Source organism: Chaetura pelagica, unplaced genomic scaffold (genome assembly GCF_000747805.2).
Source record: "Chaetura pelagica isolate M959 unplaced genomic scaffold, ChaPel_1.0 scaffold147, whole genome shotgun sequence".
Classification (NCBI taxonomy): Eukaryota; Metazoa; Chordata; class Aves; order Apodiformes; family Apodidae; genus Chaetura; species Chaetura pelagica.
Window position 1 is genome coordinate 3,980,472 of NW_009954194.1, and position 20,383 is coordinate 4,000,854.

The 20,383-nt window shown below is 39.5% G+C and overlaps 1 protein-coding gene across 1 annotated transcript in view; it reads right to left on the reverse strand.

Annotated features, from left to right (window-relative positions):
* Positions 1–18,167, reverse strand: part of EVC2 (Ellis van Creveld syndrome 2) — a 61,816-nt gene extending 43,649 nt beyond the window's left edge. The window contains exons 1-8 of the mRNA XM_010003111.1: positions 18,119–18,167; positions 9,977–10,137; positions 9,384–9,449; positions 7,373–7,553; positions 6,518–6,627; positions 5,325–5,387; positions 2,900–3,034; positions 1,838–1,989 (exon numbers count right to left, since the gene is read on the reverse strand). Of these exons, the coding sequence (XP_010001413.1) occupies positions 1,838–1,989; positions 2,900–3,034; positions 5,325–5,387; positions 6,518–6,627; positions 7,373–7,553; positions 9,384–9,449; positions 9,977–10,137; positions 18,119–18,125 (875 nt within the window). The 5' untranslated portion in view covers positions 18,126–18,167. The remainder of the gene's footprint in view (positions 1–1,837; positions 1,990–2,899; positions 3,035–5,324; positions 5,388–6,517; positions 6,628–7,372; positions 7,554–9,383; positions 9,450–9,976; positions 10,138–18,118) is intronic.
* Positions 18,168–20,383: the final 2,216 nt, after the last annotated feature.

The following is a 20,383-nucleotide window of genomic DNA, read 5'->3' on the forward strand; positions in this document are numbered from 1 at the left end:
ATGAGGGATAAGACAAGGGGTGTATTATAGCTACTGAAGAAAACAGAAACTATATTGCATGTATCTAATATAGGTGTTAAAGTAATGTTGTAGACTATTTGACCAACAAGCTTGCAAGACTAGGATTCATGTCACCCACCTCCAGAGTGCTACAATTAAGCTAATCAGCCCAGGCTCCAGGCTCTAGGGTCAGGGGGCACAGCAGGCATAAAACGCATTTTTGGACATCTACTTTGGCACAAGAATAATCACACCCTAGAAATGCCCTGTTTCACCCCTGAGTAAAAAACAACATGGTGTGGGAGCTCACACGGCAGAGATCCTCACTCGGTCAGATAAACCGCACCACCCATAAGAGAGGAGAGGAACAGGTATGTAGTAACCGAATACACATATTCAATGAGCGCAAATAAAAAGAGTGAAAGAATATTTTAAAAAGCGGTAAATTAATCTCTGTGTCACCTCCTAAGAATTAATGCATCAGAGAAATCAGTTTAAAACTACAAGAAGTGAGAATTGCGATAATCTAAACAGGGATTAGGAAACACCTGTTGCTAGCAGCTCTATGTCTTTCCTGTGATGAGGGCCCCAGAGCTGTACACAGTATTCCAGGTGGGGTCTCACCAGTGCAGAGTAGAGGGGCAGAATCACCTCCCTGGCCCTGCTGACCACACTTCTTTTGATGCAGCCCAGGATGCATTTGCCCCTCTGGGCTCCAGCACACACTGGCGGCTCATGTTGAGCTTCTAATCAACTACCACGCTCAATTCCTCCTCCTCAGGACTGCTCTCCAGCCATTCTTCTCTCAGCCTGTATTTGTGCCTGGGGTTGCGCCGACCCAGGTGCAGGACCCTGCACTTGGCCTTGTTGAACTTCATGAGGTTGGCACTGGCCCACCTCTCCAGCCTGTCCAGGTCCCTCTGGATGGCATCCCTTCCCTCTTGGGTGTCAGCCACACCACACAGCTTGGTATCATCAGCAAACTTGCTGAGGATACACTCAATCCCACTATCCATGTATCCAACAAAGATGTTGATGTAAGTATCTCAATTATCAAGGAAAAGCATAATAATGCTTTTAGTTACCCTTTAAGAAAGAAAATTACTTCCACAGTCCTGTAACTTTTCCTTTTCAGCTTTTACACATTTCAAAAATACTGCCTGTAACCTGACTTTCCAGGAGCTAACAGTAATACTGAACAAGGAAAATCTGCTCTGTCCTCACATCAGTCTTTTTATCAAATTCAGCTGAAGAACAGACATGTTTCTGTCAAACAGTCCTGAGTGGCCTTTCAACAGTATCAGGAGACTTCCCCTGCTCTATCCAGCAGTCCCCACAAATTGCAGCTACATGGTATCCTTCTGGCAGCACTTCAGAATGTTACTCCTTAAGACTCTGATCCAGGGGGTTACAAAATATACTGCTAAACAGCAGTTCTGGCAGCCAGTAGGGGCTCTCTTTTGTAGAACAAATGCCACTCTCTTGAAAGCAGAATGTGTTCAGTTCCTTCAACAGTAGAATACAAAACTTTTCTGTACTCAGGCAAGTTTCCCTTTGCTTAGTGAACCACAGGGAAGTGAAACTAGATGTTCTTTTCTATTGGAAAACTTGCATGCCTGAGGCCTGGATGGAGCTGTAACTTGTATAGGTAAAGCAATATGAAATATGACAATTTTCAGTTCCCATAGAGGGCTATTTAACACAGTTCAAAAAACAAAGGTAGTGCAGCCACATGAGTAAACAGATACTATGAAGTAAAATTACAGGGCAGATATTCAAAGCATGTTCAGCTGATGATAAATGTAATAAATGTAATGTAACAGCAGTGAATTCTTACTCTTCTAATGCCTGAAGCATGTTCCCAGATTCTTCAAAGGATAGAATATCGATTATTTTATCATTCATAATTATATCTTCACTGAAGAGATCTCCTGAAGTAAGCTGAGAGTGCTCTAGTTTGTGATTTTGAATGAGCTCATGCTGTATTTCCTATTAAAAAAAAATATCACAAAAACCCCAAAAATCAACCAACCAAACAAGTAAGCTTCAGATTACAAAAAAAATTAATTACACTGTGAATCTGATCTAATTGTATTGCAAGTAACACTGCATGACAAGATTCCTACTTAAAATCAAACTGTACAGCTGGAAAGAGTATAAAGAAATTGTACAATTCAGATACATATCTGAAATAAAATATACTGCTTTTGGTTAGGCTAAAATTTTTGTATAGAACTGATCCAGAATACAAATAAAAAATCGAATGGAGAAGACAGAAAACTCTACATTGACTTCAGCAGACTTGTGAAGTCTAGAAGGCTAAACATTCATCTAATCTGATTAATATTTATCACAGCCTCTATTTTCTCTCTGCAGCCCAGTATGTATGGAAACACTTTCTCCAGATCAGCTCAGCTTGGATAGAGAACACTGAAAATGCTCCTTCCCCAAACCCAACTGCTTTGCTTAACCACTCAAGAGATTAAGGTGCATCCAAGGAACTAAGACACCTAAATTCTATTCCCTATTCCTGATAAGCAGAAATACAATTTGGACTCAAAAATGCTGTGCTCAAGGAGAATAGTCTACTCCCTGGGCAATTCCAGGCAACTGGGATGAACATGAAAACAAACAAATAGCCAAAGGATAATCATCTCCCTCCAGTCTCAAGCTAACATCCAAGTACAGGCAGCAGTTCTTTTGATCAGATTATCATTCCTACACTCCCCACTAAATCTGTGCTAAGAACTAGAGGTTGTTACATTATCTGTGAATTCAATCCATCACTTGGTGGCTTTTTATTTACCTTCAAAAACCTCTATTATTTAGCAAGTTATATCAACAGATATGATAAATGAAAAAGTTTAAACAGAGTACTGTTATAGACAGTGTGACTTACCTGGTTTTTACCACGGAAACTCCATTTTAACATTTGGGTTCGGTAAACAATGAAAAAACCCAGGCATGTCAATACAAGGGAAACAACAAAAGCAATGAAGAACCCTGCGGCATGGATGGCATGGCTGTACCAAATCTGAAATTAAAAGACCATATTACCAAAACTACATTCTACATATATATAAAGATCAGACTCAAAGTCTCGTATTACTTGAAAGTGCTGGGACCGCATTTAGAGCCTTGGTGTGGCAGAGCTGAAGAAGAACCCCTCTGTGATTCTTTCTTGGTCACCTAGTACAACTGAAGAAGCTTGCTCAAATGAATTCTTACTCCCAAAACATTTTAGTGAACCTCAAAGTGCTTCAAGGGTTGCATAATTTTAGATGAAGGATGTTAAAAACCAAAGCAAAAACCAAACCATATGGTTTGTAAACCTTTAAAGAACAGCATAATAGCCAAGTGTGCAAGCAAACCATGTGAAAACTGATGGGACCAACTTAAGCATGGCACTGCCATAACTAGATAATGAATTCTTCTCTCTTCTGTCCTCAAATTCAGTATTTAGTACCCACTTAGTCACACATGTGTTGGCTTCACCATATCCATGAATAGGTTTAAATAATGATTTTTAGTAAATAAAATCTGAGATTGAGAGTATTTTTGACAGCCGAAGATATGGATGAAATTCAATACACAGCACTTTTCCCAGCTGATCATTATTTCCTTGCACAAACTGATTTCATTCTGGAACACTTTATGTTTGGCCACAGCCCAAAAGCAAATACTATGTATGTGAAACACAATGTGTTCCATAATTTCTAAGCTTTGTTTTTAAAAAATTAACAGTATTCTCCACAAAGCTTTATCACACAGTTTAATTACAAAACCTGTTCATTTAGTAAGCTCAAATCCAGCTGAGCAAATTTTACCTAACTATGGAATAGTCCTCAAGAACTTGTTGAGGTCTAACTAGCAAGTTCAAGCTGTAAAAAAAACCAACAAACCAACAAAAACAGCACTATAAAGGTTTTAACTATAATAATAGGTTGCAGGAATTTTCACTGTGGACTAAGACCAATGTAGTTTATAGTCTTTGCTTAGACATCACCAGCTGCTGCAGATCAATTCACAATGAACTCTAGAGAAAAGCATCCATGAAGTTATTTCCTAACCCAGTCAGCTACTTCATGTTTCATAGTTTTAAAGCTAAGAGTTTCCAAAAAATACATTCATTGTAATTGGAAGCATAATTCTTGGCTATACAGATGTCCAATCCTTTTAAAACTTACTACATCTTTATCCAGGAATAATGAGTTATTTAGCTCATGCATAGTTTTACTTTATATCATATTTAATTCTGGCTTTCTTTTTAACAGAATGGGTACTTGATCTTCAATTATGAGAAAGCCAAGTCTGGACTTGTAGCTATGACACTAATAGAAGCTAAGAAGGCAAGAGCTCCCCAGCAAAAAAAAAGTACTGGAATAAGAGGCCCCTGTGTCCAACCTCCAAATAGACTATTGATTTTAAGAGTGGAGAGGAAGTCATGGGACACAGGACCTCTTCAGGCAATCCTCATCCACATAAACTTTAGATTTCTAATGGAAAAAAGGTTCTGGGGTGAAACAAGCTATTTTCTTCTGCCTGACCACAAAATATCAGTTTTCTTGCCAACCAAAGCCACAGCTTCTTAAAAAGAGGCTGCAACACAGCAGTCTACCAAGGTAATGAGGGGTTGTGGGAGGAAAACAAGTTTTATGAAGAGATTACTCTAGCAATTAAACTGATGGATACTGAGGGGAGTTCTCTAATACAAAATATCTAGAAGAGTAACAGTTTGCTGCAATGACTGTAAGGTCTATTTGGTCTCTTAGAAATCATGCTCATTCATAAGCCAAGAACAGGAAGTCATATTGGAAGGATAACTAGTTAAAAAACTAAAGGCAAACATAAACTATGCCTCTCTTACTACAGTTTTATTTCTCAGGCTCCCCACACATCTATTTTTTTTATTTGTATATCAGCATGATACAGAAATCTTTTCTCAATAGGTGGAGGATAATTCCACCCTTTTGCAAAGGCAAAAAGCTTTCTCAGGGTGGCTTTGCACAAGAGCAGGTGAATATATTTCTCATTACAGTTCTCTGTGCCTGGACAATTCTTCAAATGAAAAAAAACATGGCTAGGAATATAATGGAAATTCGTAGATTTTCCATACTAAATATTGGTGTTTCAAGATAACAAAGATTCCCTATCTTGACTCCTGTTTTCTTCCTCTTAAAATCAGAGAAGGCAAACTTGTGTATGATTAATAGCCCATAGCTGAGTGATGAGATGTAAGTATATCCTTACTTCCTAGGATTTAGTTTAGAGTATCATTAAGTTTAAGCAAAAGAGTCAATATAATTCCAAGTAATAGAATCTACCTCAGTCCTTTCTTCTTCAGTTATGGTGAACGATGCTTTCAGTGATACGAGATGTGTTTTATTCTGTAAGAGATATAAAAATATATGTAAAAATAAGCAGAATCAACTGGCAAACAGCCCAGAGTCTCCAGAAAAGCTTTTCCTTAGAATACAAGCTATATTTCTCATTAAGCTTAAAGCTGAAATAAACCTTTTAAGAAAACACAGTGTACTTAGGGGTTTCACTAAAAGACATGGAAGCAGCTGCTCTGTGGGATACATGCGCCTTCTAATCACAGAGGCATATTTCCATACTCAAAGAATTCTGTTTTCCTGTGCCTATAAAATCTGAGTTGACTGAAAATACATAGAACAGGAAGTAAAGTCAGTGTGCATGTTGAAAGTCAGTGCACATGTTTCTACTCCTATAATTCCCTGTTTTTTGAAGTCTTGCTCTCTGCCACTCTAGTACCACTCATGCATGCTGAACACTTTCTTCCTCCAAAATATAAGAGATACAGCAGTTGGAAAGAAAATACAGCAGGTTTCAGTTATATGCAAATATGAAAACCACAGGAAAATTATCAAGCCATATTTAAGAACTAGAAAATTTTACTTTGGAAGAAACCACTTGTCCTGCTTCCTTAGTCCTGCCTCCTACTGAAAGCCAGGCTAACTCCAGCATTACACCAGTTGTCCTGGAGCCTGGTACAACCAAGTTATCAAAAATAACCAAGCATGGAGATTCCTCAGCTTCTATGAAGAATCTCAGAGCTTCACAACTCTTATGTAAAAAGCATCTTCCATACAAGCAAACAGGTTTTCCTTTCCTGCAACTTGTTTTATGGTTAAAATAAATAATTTTCTGATAAAAACTTGGCAAAACTTTGTATCTCTCATAGACTCCACAACTAAACACGTAAGTATGTGGAACACCATTATTTCTAGGATGCATAGGTAAATTGGAGATAGAAATACAAAATGTAGGAAGAAAAGCTACAGGACATCACACAAGCATACTTCACTGAAGGAAATCCAGAACTTCCTAAGCGATAAAGAGTAACACATGTATTTATAAATTCATGCCAAACAATCAGAGAGGTGAGAACTTTGTGTCATGACATGCAAGCCTCATTACTTAGGCAGACAAGAACCACTTTAGAGACTTTTTTTACATAATTGTGACGAGCAAAATCAAATTGTAAAGAAAATACCTGTGATGAACTCCTGAAAGTTAGTGTTGCAGGCAGTGTCAAGACCCTGCCATGCCACATTTGTTTTGTGTCCAGAAGTGCAGAGTAGTTGATTGCAAAATACTCTCCACCTGTTTGAGAAAAAAAACCAAACAACTGTGCAGATGAAGCAGGTGAGGTCCATCTGTCCATGACTAGTGGCCTCTAAGTAACTGTATCTGCATTTTCTTAAACAGAACAGTAGCTACACTGACGTGAAAACAACTCAGTACAGTTGCACACCTCTTTTTACACAAGAAGGTTGGGTGTGAATCTCTGAAGAGCTGAGCACCCAGCTGAGCTCAGCTGCAGCTACAGATGTTTACAAAATTTGAAAAGCAAGTTCAATATGAATAAAACATCTGAACAGTATTTTAGGTTCCCCTTTGGACTGTGCATTCTCATGAGCAAAAATGCTCTCCTAGGAACCAAGCTGCAGTAAGCTCACAACATTGACTTCAACGGAATTCAGTAGAGGATGCAGCCAGAGTATACCAGTATAGTCAAGCGGGAAGCAATATAGATAGATTTGTTCTTCCCCAGGAAAATTTCAAATTAAAACTCAACTACTTTTGTTTTATTAAATGGACAGACTACATTATAACCACTACCTTACAGAGAACAGGGGCTAATTTCTGAGCCTGGGAGAGCAGAAGCAGTTCAAATGTGGGAGCCAAAAATGCAATAACAGAAGTGTAAACTGTAGCACAAAATCTTTTAACCTGTATGAACTGGTAATCAGAGAATTTACACCACCAAAACTAACTAAATACATTAATTATTTCAATAGGTGTTCTTCCACACATGAAAGCAGGGGTAATTTTCTGCAGATTTTACCTTGCAAGAAACTTTTCCTGTAAATCTGTACACCATCTGTGGTCTTATTACCACTGTTTTTTTGAACATGTAGACCAGTGATATTGTCCAGGAGGATAAGATCTGTAATGTTTGTTGAGAGCAGGGTGTTATTAATCAGAAGTGTAATGTATGCAGTTTGAGGGTCGTGTTCAACATCCACCTGAAAACAGAAATATTAATATTAATGGTGCAAAATAACTGTATGTGCAACTCAACAGCAAAATTCATAGCCTTGATTACTAATTAAAGGTCATAATCATAGAATCATAGAATGGTTTGGGTTGGAAGGGATTTAAAGATCATCTAGTTCCAGCCCCCTCTATGGGCAGGGGCACCTCCCACTAGACCAGGTTGACAAAACTCCACCATCTTGTGGTCAGTGTAGCCAAGACTGCCCTTTAGCCCTTATATCTTACTGACTAATTATACCCTCTAAATGAAATTACTTTCAGCACAGAGCTGCTTATGGACCTCTCACCTTCCAAAATGCTTTCCTCTGTAACTCATATTAAACCACAATTGTCTAAAACTTTATCAGGTCTGTAATATGCTGTAATATCTTCATGTAATAGCCATGAAGATATACCAGGCTTCCAATAATAACACCAAATTAACACTTATTTAACACACCAAGGTATTATTCAGGATGAGCTTTCCCCTTTTTTTGTCTTTTTAGGAAATGTCTGCTCTGTATCTGGACACCAGCAAATATTAATAATAAAGCAGCCCCCATAGAAGTTAGTTCTAAAAATAAAAATTGTGATAGACTTCAGAAACCACAAGAGAGTTCACAGTTCTACAAGAGACTAACTTTGATCATATACAGCAGGATTTCACAAGTCTTAATGACCCTAGGTGACACTGTAGCAGACAAAAACAACATGCAACTGTCTTAAGCTCTCCTTCTGAGAAGTTCTAATACAAAAATTTGGACTCTACAGCTAGAAACACAGAAGATTCTGTTACTGTTTCTTATGCCAAAAATGCTCCCTATTCCACTTCATTAATTATGATATGCAGCCATTTCAATAACAACATTCTAGGTAATTAGTGCCATGAGATGTTATGCATATTCATTCTTCTCTATGCAAATGATCTGGTGCAGGTTATAATGTCACCTCTTCTGTACTGATTGCTGAAACCTCTACCCTCATAAGCAGTATGTCAGTGGCTGAACTCAGACTTATCACAAAGTTGTGACTTGTGACTTTCTCTCCCCAAGGGAGAGCTCAGATGAACTGTTTCTAATTATGCAAATTCAGACTTGCTTTATCCAGTGTAAAAAAAAACCAACAAAACAAAAGAGGGGGAAAAAACCCCCACCAGTCTAGGTAAATCTATCAACCTATACCACATGAAGTAAAAATAAAAGGAAGGTTTAAAATTTCCTTATAGCAGGAAGGTCTTTGCTCCTCATAAGCATTTTATACAAGTAAAATGAAACCTTTTATTCATTAAATACTGTGCTGCAGCTGAGTCCCACAGAATATGCAGACTATTACACATTGGCTCTTCTACAGCAGTAATAGGATACCCAAAACCACAGTGGGCATCCGAGGGCATCCCAGGGCTCAGTCTGCCATGCTTGAAAAGGAGTTCATACTTGAAAAAGGTAGGGCATCCATGGATGACCAGGAGAGTATCTCAGGAGGTTTACCTCATCACCTAAAGGGGTTTATCTCTATCCCTACTCAGCCTTATGGCCAATTTCTAGAGTTCACTGGGCTTTGCCCACTTACAGTTTCACAAATTCACACTGAGATATTTGCTCTGATGACAACTCAAAATCCCCTGAAGTCTGAGAGAAGATTTCAGTGACTTCCTTCAGCTTTGAATCAACTTTGCAAAACTGTGCCTCTTACAGAAGGCACAAACGTCTTAATATCAAATAGAAGTTTCCCCAAATACTCAGCATGGACACAGTTCTGTTCCCACTTTTTAAAGGACAAACTTCCTATTGAATTAACAAGACAAATGTAAGAAAACTTACAACGCCACATTTCTGAAGGGTTACTCCAAATCTAGAAGATGTTGACATATTGGACTTTTCTTCAGGCTGTGGAGGAAGGGGAGAAGTTTACATAGTGTATGAAAATACCATAATTCACAGCAGCACAAGCTTAACAATATAAATAATGAAATGAGAAAAAAAATATTAAGTATTAATTGCCTTCAAATTCACGACCTCCATTATCCCAATAGTTATTCTTTTTTCTATTCCAAATTTGTATAAACTACTTATTCCCATAAGTACTAACACTTGAATTGTTATACTCATCTTTTGGCTATCAGAATTCCCTAACACAATACACTACGCACAAAGTTCATCAGACTATGCAGATGTATTTCATTACTAATTGTCTATCAGAATTTAAACAGCAATCACACAGCTGTATCTGTCACAGCAATTCTTTGGAAGTCTCAAACCCCGTTAGTGTTGCTGAAGCCATCTCATGTGAACGTAAACACAAGACAGAATTAGAAACATACTAATGGGGTAGTAAATTCTCAACAACATTAACATTTTATGCGATTGCTACAATCCTTACAAATATTAAAAGTAGCAAACCATCTTTTACTGACCAGCTGGTTGTTAACAGAAGACTCTCGTTTGAACAGAATCTTCTTTGTCCATGAGGGTATCAAAGCAAACAGCGAATGGCTCCACTGATGGTCCGAGGCTGCAGAAGTCAAGAGCTGGTGAGGGGCTTCATTGGCTTGAACGACCAGAGGTAGGAGCATTGCTGAAAACCAAGGCAACACTCTGAATTAGTGCTAAAGCTGGCTCCTGCACAGCAGCCATGTGGTGCAGATTCCAGCCAGGGATGGGGCTTGGGGTAGCTGGAGCTCTGTGAGCACACACTGACCTGCACACTCTCCCTCAGAGCACTTAAAATCAACATAAGTAACAGAGATACAAGGCCAGACAGGAAACAGAGAGAGGATTTGCCCCACATAACCTGGCAGGAGTTAGAATAAAACTGTTTCCTACCTAGAGAACTCACAGACACTCCACAGAAAACTTCTTGTCATTTAAATGTAAAGGAATGCATGAAATAAAAGGTTTCAGCCTTAAATTAATTGTTAGTATTTTCAACACAAAGAAATTCTCTGCAAAGCATAAATAATTGAAGCACTCTACAATATGAGTGGCCCCAGTGCGAAGAGTCTTACGCTTCAAAGACACAGCCTGCCAATTAAATATTAACCATGTCAAACATTTTCAGAACAAAAATACAGCTGAGTAAGGGTCTCGGTCACATTCCAGATGAATTGAAGTGACACCAAACCAAATGCTCCTCAATTTAGTAATCAGCAGTATCAATGCTAGCCTATTATGCCCCAATATTTTTACAGAAGATCAGTCCGTGTTATCATACAAAATTCCAAGAACAGTTTTGAAATCATAGCATATCACTTTCATCTACTAAAGTAAAAGCACCTATGGCATTAATAAAGTGTGTTTATACTAAAAATCTGTACGTTAATATACCAAATTGTCAAAAGACAAAGCTGCTGAATTAAGACAAAAAAGTAATGAAAATTTCAAAAATTTATTTGGCTGTTTATGTTTAAAGAAGATACTTTTAAAAATTATTTGCATAATAGTTCTCATTTAATATTTCTTTTTAAAGCTTCTATTTTAACCATTAGCAATATCTATTCATATGAAAGAAAACCTCATTGAAAAAGAGACAAACGACAAACGACATTTTTCTATAAAGTTGTCATTTAAAAAAACCCTACTATGTGTCAATGAACTATGAAAAGCTGAAGATACTAAAACCTCATTAATATGAGAAGCAGTGTTTTTTTGAAAATATGCCACTTTGTTGGAAGAACAATATAGAGAAATACTATTAGCTGCAAATAGAAAAGACATGCAATGAGCATTCAGACTTGGACCCTTAAAAGGAAGTCCTATAAAGGGCCTTGAAGATACACATCAATCGTTGAAAAGATTTCTGTTAACATAATAAATGAGATGCATTCCTGATACAGAACCCAGATGGACATGTGCACCTTGGGGAGCTTCACTGTCTTCTCACACTGGAATAGCATGTTTTTAATTGGGAGAGAGTGATTTCTATTGGATAAAATTGTGGATATATGGGCCTGGAAAAGTTGTTTATATTTTCTGATCAGTTTTAATTCACTTCTCTAAGTTTTATCTAAATACTTGAACCACTGTTAAAACAATGCAAGAAACTCAGACTCATTTAGGGACTGTAAAAATAAGAGTAAACTTGGAGAGAATGGCAATACACGTAATTACAATATCAGTTGTCTGCATATCTTTGGGGTTGGAATTCTTTCAGGTTAGTCATGAATGGCCTATTTCTGTTTCAAGACTAAGCAACAGCCCCAACTGCCCAGGATGACAGCAGTGCTGAATTGTCAGTGCGGTACAGACCTGATAGCTACCAGTCAGAGTCCACCTGCCCATGGCACTCCACAGCAGATCCATGTATCATAATATATCCCACCTCCAACGTCTTTAAACCTCTGTTCTGACTAAGGAATCTAGCATTTTCTGAGTTTTGTATAGATCTATCCAACATAGAAAAAAGATTAATTTTATGTTTGCTGTGCCTCTTACACAGAAATGCAATCCCGGCCCCATTCCTATGGAGGTGGAGCACCAGCTCTCCTTTTTGTTTTCTTGCCAGACTACTGGAAATGTAAATTCCTTTCTAGCAAACAGAAACCCTGGCAGAAGGCATGGATGGAGCTTCTTTGCAGGGCTTCATAAGGGCCAAAGTCCAAATGGCAAAATGTAAGGGCTGCATTGGGCAGCTATTGCCTTGAAAGTTCTTCTTGTGTAGCAGATCATTTATTTTGGATTTTGGATGAGGGAGGTCAGCCAAGAAGAACGGGTAATTGCTTCATAAAATATCTTTTGTTCTTGTGCCCTGTGCAGCATAACATCTCCATCAGCATACTCGACTACATGTTTCATATGACAGCAAATCCTGGTACACCCCTCTGGAGAGTATCAAGTCCACAGTAACCAATTTAATTAACTAATCATGTTCTTTGACTCTGAATAAATCTTTGGATTGCTAATTACATAGATGTGTCTGTTTTCAAGTTGTGCTTTCTCATAACTTACAATCCCAAGATAATCTGCCCAGCTCCCAGCAGAAGTCTCCAGGCATGTATTTGGCTGCTCCATCATTGGTAATTGGAGGTTGGGGATTTTGCAGGTTCTTGACATTATGTTACGCAGCCTCATTGTTGATGATAATTACAAAGATACTTCTGCAAATTCTCAGCTGTCTTCCCAAAATTCAGTGAAGGTTTTGCTTAAATAGATTAAATCAGTGAGATGCATGTCCACACAGAAACATGTGCCAGTGCCTAACTCCAGATTTCTTCTCATCCTTCCTATGAATTTTTAACAATACAGGCTGTTTTATAATACTCTGTTTTCCCCTGACAGTAAAGCAGCACTTTTCTATCTCATTACTTTTTGCAGCATCAAATGCCAGTTAAGTAAAATAACTTTTTCCTGATCCACATATATTTAACTGTCAGTAAAACATTACATAGCTCAGTCCAGCTGACATACAAGAATGTAACTGCTCTTCCACATAATTTGCTGGATACTCTTAACATCAAGACAAAATAAATCATATTTATCAACTCATCTGCTGTCTATTTTCAGGGAAAGTCCTTGATGGATTGTAGATGCTGGGGGATTGCCTGAAAAACTCGATGCTGAATATCTAAGAAAGGATGGTACAGGCATAACACATTCTGTGGTTTGCACGTCTCTTCTAGATTTTCATTCTGAAATTGCTTTTTTTTATTAGCAAGTAGATTCATCTGAGGTTGGAAAAGACTAATACTTGACCCCGATGACTTTCTTTTGGATAAGATACAGAGCTTTCTTTTGGATACCCTGCTGCTCAGAAGTGTGAGTGCACCATTGTCAATGCCCCTTCAGAGGTGCATCTCAATTCTGACACCAGCTCTGCCTTCTCTTTGCTCCTTCCACTCTCTTTTCTTTTTATAGCTCCAATCTTTGCTATTTTTCTGGCTGTTTTCAGAACAACCATGATCAGAACTGCACAGTCTTCACTTCTGTTAGTTTCTAAATAGAAATTAATCCCACACCTTTTTGAAAGGGAAACTTTGCAAAGTGGGGGACCAGTTTCAGTTTTAAACACCATCCCAACCAGCCCCTCTCAGCTGTGCTTGCCAGGCTGCCACCAGGCACTCCCAGAATCCAATGCCTCAGGCCTAAACACTTCCCAGCAAGCAAATCAGCAGAGCGTGAGGTTTCATCTGGGGCTTTCCTGCAAACATCTCCAAAGATGCAAAGTGAAAAAGTTAATCAAATAAAGGCAGTAATTTCACTTTCTTTTGAGATGTGAGGCAATATCACCACCTTTAAGACAAGATTTTCTTTGTTTTGTTTTCCTTAATGACACAAATTAAACATGCCACATCCTTACAATGTATTATCAAGTTGTTAAATATTTTATTTTAGTTTTTTTTAAATTATCACATCACTAAAATGTTTTCCCATTATTTAATCCTCCATAAAGACAATATAAACAGATCTGCCAGAACCCTGTCTTAAACTGTATAATTACCAGCGCTGTTAGGTTAACTTTATATTGAATTACAAAACAAAAACATGAAAATAAATATTAATATAGCTGAAACAGGTGGAAGATTGGGTTAACATTTTACCACTCACATTAGTACAGCAGTCACTCAGCCCCATGTATGCACAGTGCCACAATACTATGAAATGACAAATGCACAGTCGATCAAAACAATCCCTGCTATTTAATGCTGCTCGGTTTTCTCTACTTTTTTCCCCAGATGGTCATTTGCCATGCACACCTTTTTATACTAGTGCTTTGAGTGGCAATCTTTTGCTTTTTTGGACCTCCATTAGCCACACTTAATGCACACAGAACACAGGAAGGGGAGCTCCTCACTCCCAGCTCTCACCATGTTCACTTGCTGCCCAGAGGGTGCAAATACAGACAGGACTCAACCTGGTAAAAAGTGCACCTAAACACATGGAAACTGGTGACATAGGGTCTGTGTTCATATGGGCTGGGGGTGGAAGGATGGGTATCTAAAAAAAGAAACTGTCCTCTGTGGTCTGCATACTGTCCTTTGCTAAGAAGTTCATTTTGTGTAATGACAGGGATTGTCAGTGCTAAAGCACCAGCCTTTATCACTGGACTAAACGGGCTCAGTCCTGAACAAGTTGGTGGCACAAGTGGACTGCTGTTAGAAGGGTAGGTCTAATACTACATTACCTTACCTGTTTTTTAAGGAAGTTAAGGTGAAGGTTATTCTTAGCCATGGTAATTAAATATGATGATATGAAACAATGATATAAAACTTCAATAGTTTAGCCATAGGCTTGTGGCAAAGGCTCTCGTATGTCCTTAAGACTCCTTGATCTTTACAACACATCCTAACCTGCCAAATTACAGTAGGAAAGTGAACACTCTAACAAGTTCATGAAATATCAAGTTCAGAATTAAAAATAACCTGACACAGGGAGGAAATAAAGCAATTTAACTAAAAGAGTAATATTAATCCTTAGCTTGTAAGGGCTGCATATTTCAGTTCCCACATAGGCAGTCTAATTTGCTTTGCCCCAAAACTTAACAGCTAACTTTTGAATAATGTTGTTCTATTCCAGTGGGAAAGAAAAGAGTTAAATGTACTTGCCTACTGTATTTTTGTTGCTGTTGTTCTGAATTATCACCTGTCCTGAAAAGCATCCAGGATACAAATCCAATTTAAAGTCCTTTCAATTACACACAACAATGAACAGGCAAAGGTAGTAATTTACCGTATTTCTGTTTTTAATGTTGCCATTAGCTTTTCTTGTTACAAGTAAAAAAAACTATTGGCATCAACAAAATAAATCTACTTTCCAGACCTGTTTTAAGTAAGTCTGAGCAAAAAAAAATAAATTGACTGTGTTCCCCAAACACAGGGCTATTCTGGGATTGCTTTTTTCTTATCCAGAAATTACTTGAAAAAGCTTCCAAAAGCATTTCTGAGATCAATGTGCTGCCACAAACTGTTTCTCTTCAGCACACTGCCATTTTCAATGACAAAGGTTTTATGCAGAAGTCCCCATCTGACTGATTTCATTCAGAAATTCTTCAGCAAGAAAGTGGCACACTGATTAAGCAATCCACTAAAAACTTAGCTTTAAATACATTTTAAAAGCATGTTTATTAGAATAGGACAACTATTAGAATCACAGAATCATTAAGGTTGTAAAAGACCTTCGAGATCATCAAGTCCAACTGTCCAGCCTACATCCCTGTGACCACTAAAACATCTCAGAAAACACCACATCTACCCATTTTTTGACAACCTCTGGGGACAGTGCCTCTACCATCTCCCTGGGCAGCCTGGTCCAATGCCTCATCACTCTTTCAGTGAATAATTTTTTTCCTCATACTCAAACTGAACCTTCCCTGGTGCAACTTGACCCTGTTTCCCCTTGTCCTGTCACTAGGGAGAAGAGGCAAACACTGCCTCACTACAACCGCCTCTCAGGTAGAGAGCAATGAGGTCTCCCCTCAGCCCCCTCTTCTCCAGGCTGAACAGCCACAGATCCCTCAGCCTCTCCTCGCAAGACCTGTTCTCCAGACCCCTAAAAAGCCTAGCTGCCCTTCTCTGCACCCTCTCCAGCACCTTGATGTCCTTCCTTTACTGTGGCACCCAAAACTGCATGCAATGCTCAAGGTGCAGCCTCACCAAGGTCGAGTAGAAGGGCAGGATCACCTCCCTGGTCCTACAGGTCACATTATTCCTGATACAAGCCAGGATGCCATTGGCCCTCTTGGCCACCTGGGCACACTGCTGGCTCATGTTCAGCCAGCTGTCAATCAACACTCCCAGATCCCTCTCTACTGGGCAGCTCTCCAGTCACAACCCCAAGCCTGCAGTGCTGCCGGGGGTTGTTGTGGCTCAAGTGCAGGACCCGATGTTCGGCCTTACTGAAACTCATAAAATTGACCCTGACCTATCGATCAAGCCTGTCCAGATCTCTCTGCAGAGCCTCCCTACCCTCAAGCAAATAACTCTCAGTTATAAAATCAAGCATTCATCTCAGTGCTTGTAGTAGCCCTTCATTTAACACATATTTACCTACTAACAGTATGGCAGAGATTCAGCCACTAACAGAAAGCTATCCTGTGTCAAAATCCTCCAACTGTCCACTTTTTCTTTAGTGCCAGAATGTTCTTCTGTACTATAAAACTGCATTTCCCCTCTCAATGGATGGTACATTAATAATTTGCAAACCATCAGAAAGCAAGATGTAAGCAGCAAAGATTATGTTGAATAAATACACAGAAAAAACAAGTAAGCTCAGAAAATCTGAATAATTTGCTTTAGTATTTAAATTAATAAACTCATTTGTGAATTAGCCATGGCAAAGGGAAAAGAAATTAGACGCATCTCACTAGATGACTGCTTCTGAGCATGTAATTTCTTGGCAAATGCATAACATGAAACCATCTCTTGGGGAACTGCAGCCAGTGGGGGGAGGGTGGGGTGTCTATTTCAGGCATTGCATTGTCCCTGTTTATGTGCTGTATGACGATGTCATACACTTTCAGGGTATTCATCTCCACTGCACTTGGGTGAGGTAGCACAGCACATCTCATATACGTATAAAGAAAATAAAGACCCAAGACTCAGAGAAACAAAGTGATTTATTCAAATGTACACAGCCTGTGGCAGTCAGCCCTCAGACACAGTTTCTCTGGCTGTAACTGATTTCTCTAAGTATCAGAGTAGCCTATTTCGATCAGATTAGTCAGCTACCACTGGAGATACTCACTACATCTGAGATCAGTAACAACTATACTTGATATCCTCTGTAAAGAGTATTAGCATCCCAGCAACACTTTCAGACCCCTTATGTCTCTAAGTCTTTAACAACTTGGTCCAGGACAAAGTGTGTTATTAGTTATAGTAATTGCAGAGATCTTTGAAAATAGCTTCAAGGGTAGGTATCACAACAGTATTTAGTAAATGCATGGAGGCTAAATTAGCTTCTGAAAAGTCTCAATTAGCTTTAAGTAAAATGTTTTTTTAGCAACACTGAATTCTGGACATCAGAGAATGATCCCCGTACTATGCAATTATGACTAATGAAGAAAGAGGGTTCCTCCTGAAAATCATTCAGAGCAGGGTCTTCTCATAGTAGCTCCAATCTACATGAGCTGTTTAGGGAGTCTAGAGCACCCTTTTTCCTAACTTCTGAGCAAGCACTCCCCTGCAGCCCAGGATCAAAAGTCCCATTGATCATAATGGGACACCACGAATGCTTCTGCACCCTTCCCCTCTGCAGCACAGGGCAGTGCTCCCAGGCATGCACACCAAGGGCATCTGGCTCCTACGGCACTGAGGCAGGTGTCCAGAGCCAGGCACAGCTGGTCAAGCTGTTTTTCTTGCACACTGAGAGTGTGGAGCAAGGCCCAATACTGCTCTGGGAACCATTTAGATACTGTTTGTTGGGATCACACCTCACATAAGAGCCCTGATGGGATGACTCTTGAACAAGACTGCTTCATTTCTTCTTCATCCCCTTCCTCCCTTTTCCAAATCAGGGGGCAGGTAAAACCAGGGAACAGCTCCAGGCCCCTACCCACCTGCACACCCATGCCCTGGGAGTCCTCAGACACCCACATCACTGAAAAGAAAGAAACCAGTACATACCTCTCATTCCCAGATATCTTGTCTCTCTTTGAAGCCACAGATTATCTTTAATAACCTAAAATTAACAAAGAGAACAATAACAAAAAAGGAACTATTTTCATAAATGTCTAATACTGAACCCTCACACTGAATTTATGCTTCACAATTAGACAGAACTCCTTTTCACAAAGTTTCGAGTTTCCCAAAATTAACTACCATAAGAGACACAACATGATTCTAGAGACTCCCACAGCTTGTCAAGAGGTACAAGACTCTGCTGTCTTACCTAGCATGGCTGTGGACGCTTGGGGCTCACATTGTACCTACACTCAACATGAGGCTGAGCCTTTCTGCAATAGTGGAGCAGGATGGTTTGCTACAAAGTATTAGCTTGTTCTTATAAAGTAATTTATCTTGACATTTTCAAAGGCAGAACTCAGGACACTGGAAAATACCATGACCTGGAGTAGGAATGTGTCCATATTGGATGATCAAATCTACTGACATCACACTCATTTTTCCTTCAAAGTATCACACAGAGACTTTCAAAGGGACCACAGGCTAAAAACTGCAGCTTACCAGCCAATCTGTGATGGCCTCCTGCCTGTGCCCAGACTGCAGAGATTGCTACAAAAATCACAGCTCTAAAATGTCAGTCAAAGAAACTCGTGTTTTTAAGCATTACTAATGCCCAGTGTTTTGATCAAGATGTAGTAGTCACACAAGCAACATTTCATTTAAGAAAAATGTTTCCTCGCAGGAGATAATACAGAGTTAGGAATGCCAGCTGATTAGCAGCAATTGTCTAAATCTGGTGAATGACATGACCTGCACTTGCTGTTTCTGTTTGCCCCCAAGCACTGCACGTGAGAAATGTTAAGTACTGACTTATGTCAACACTACTGTTGAAGTACAGCAAGTTAGGGGCAATTTTATTCTTCACCTGCTCAGGGAAGCCAACGCTTTGATTATTGCTAGAGTTCTCACTTCAGATAGGCCACTTTCCCTCAAAAGAATAGAATATGAAAGACATCTCACAAATTTGGATGCACCAGGAGACCTGGATTTTAAGCACACGCTGCTCTGGGAAACAAGTATGTATAGGATTGCAGGCAGCTCTTGTGGAAGAAGAGATAAACACAAGCAAGAATATGCAGGACATTCTGAGTAGCCCTGGGATGCAGTTCTGTGAAACCCCCGGCACCAAGATCTTCACTAGGAATCACCTGCAAATACCTCATTGTACAGCTCTCCCTGCACTCCAGATTTCTTGTACACAAACTGAGTTACGCCAAAGTTCTCTAATGCCATACTGCTCTGATGCATTGTATCAGCATCTGAATGAATGTGATTGTGTAATGTCAACAGCTCCTTTGTAAATGAGACTGTAACAAAAGTAGACCGTCCTCTAAGCACACATAAAGACATGCAGAAAATGTGTCTTGCTAGCTAACAAGCTTTATTTCCTACATCCTGGAAATCAGTGTAAAAATGGCTTCCAATTTCCACCGACTCTAGGCATTCACTCATCTGTGGTTCTATAACAGTTTATGCACAAAACCCTACACTGTATGTCCACGTGCGTCAACTACTAATGACTTACTGGGCTCCTTGTTTTTTCTTGTGCCTTATCTGACATTCAGTTTCCAGCAGTCTGCACTGGAAAATACAGTCTGGATATCTGGCACAATTCTTCCACTCTGCTGCAGAGGTCATCTGTAATACCAGAGGGCACCGCGAGGGGCTCCGCATCAACAAATGGTGCCAATTCTACGGGTCAGCACTCATATCAACCTTCAAAAGTAATTAATTTAATGCAGTAATACTGTCAGTAGGCATTTTCCCAAGTTTTACATTCATTTATTATTCTGGTGGAAAAATAAGGCGTGGTTTGGTTTGGTATTTTTCCTGCAATATTATTTCCTGCTGATTAGTCTGCTTGTTATCACACCTCAAACCGTTGTTCGTGACTCCCTCCATTGCCCACTGCGGTGCCTCAAGTACCCTCCACATGGGCAAAAGAAGACTGCATTGACACTTTCTGACACAACTTCATTGGGAATGAATGAAAAATAAAAGTTGCATCCTAAAACGCAAGTGGAATTCCTAATGGCGGGCTGGTACCAGCGGATAACAGTACCATGACTCGGTACCAAACGCCTCTGGTCCAGAAGAGCAGCCAAGCGGAGCCACTGTCGGCACATGGCACGTTGCAGGGCCCCACCAGCCGACCCTCGGCAGCTCTCCGAGCCCTTGCCCCCGGCCCAGGCGCCCGGGAAGCGCCCG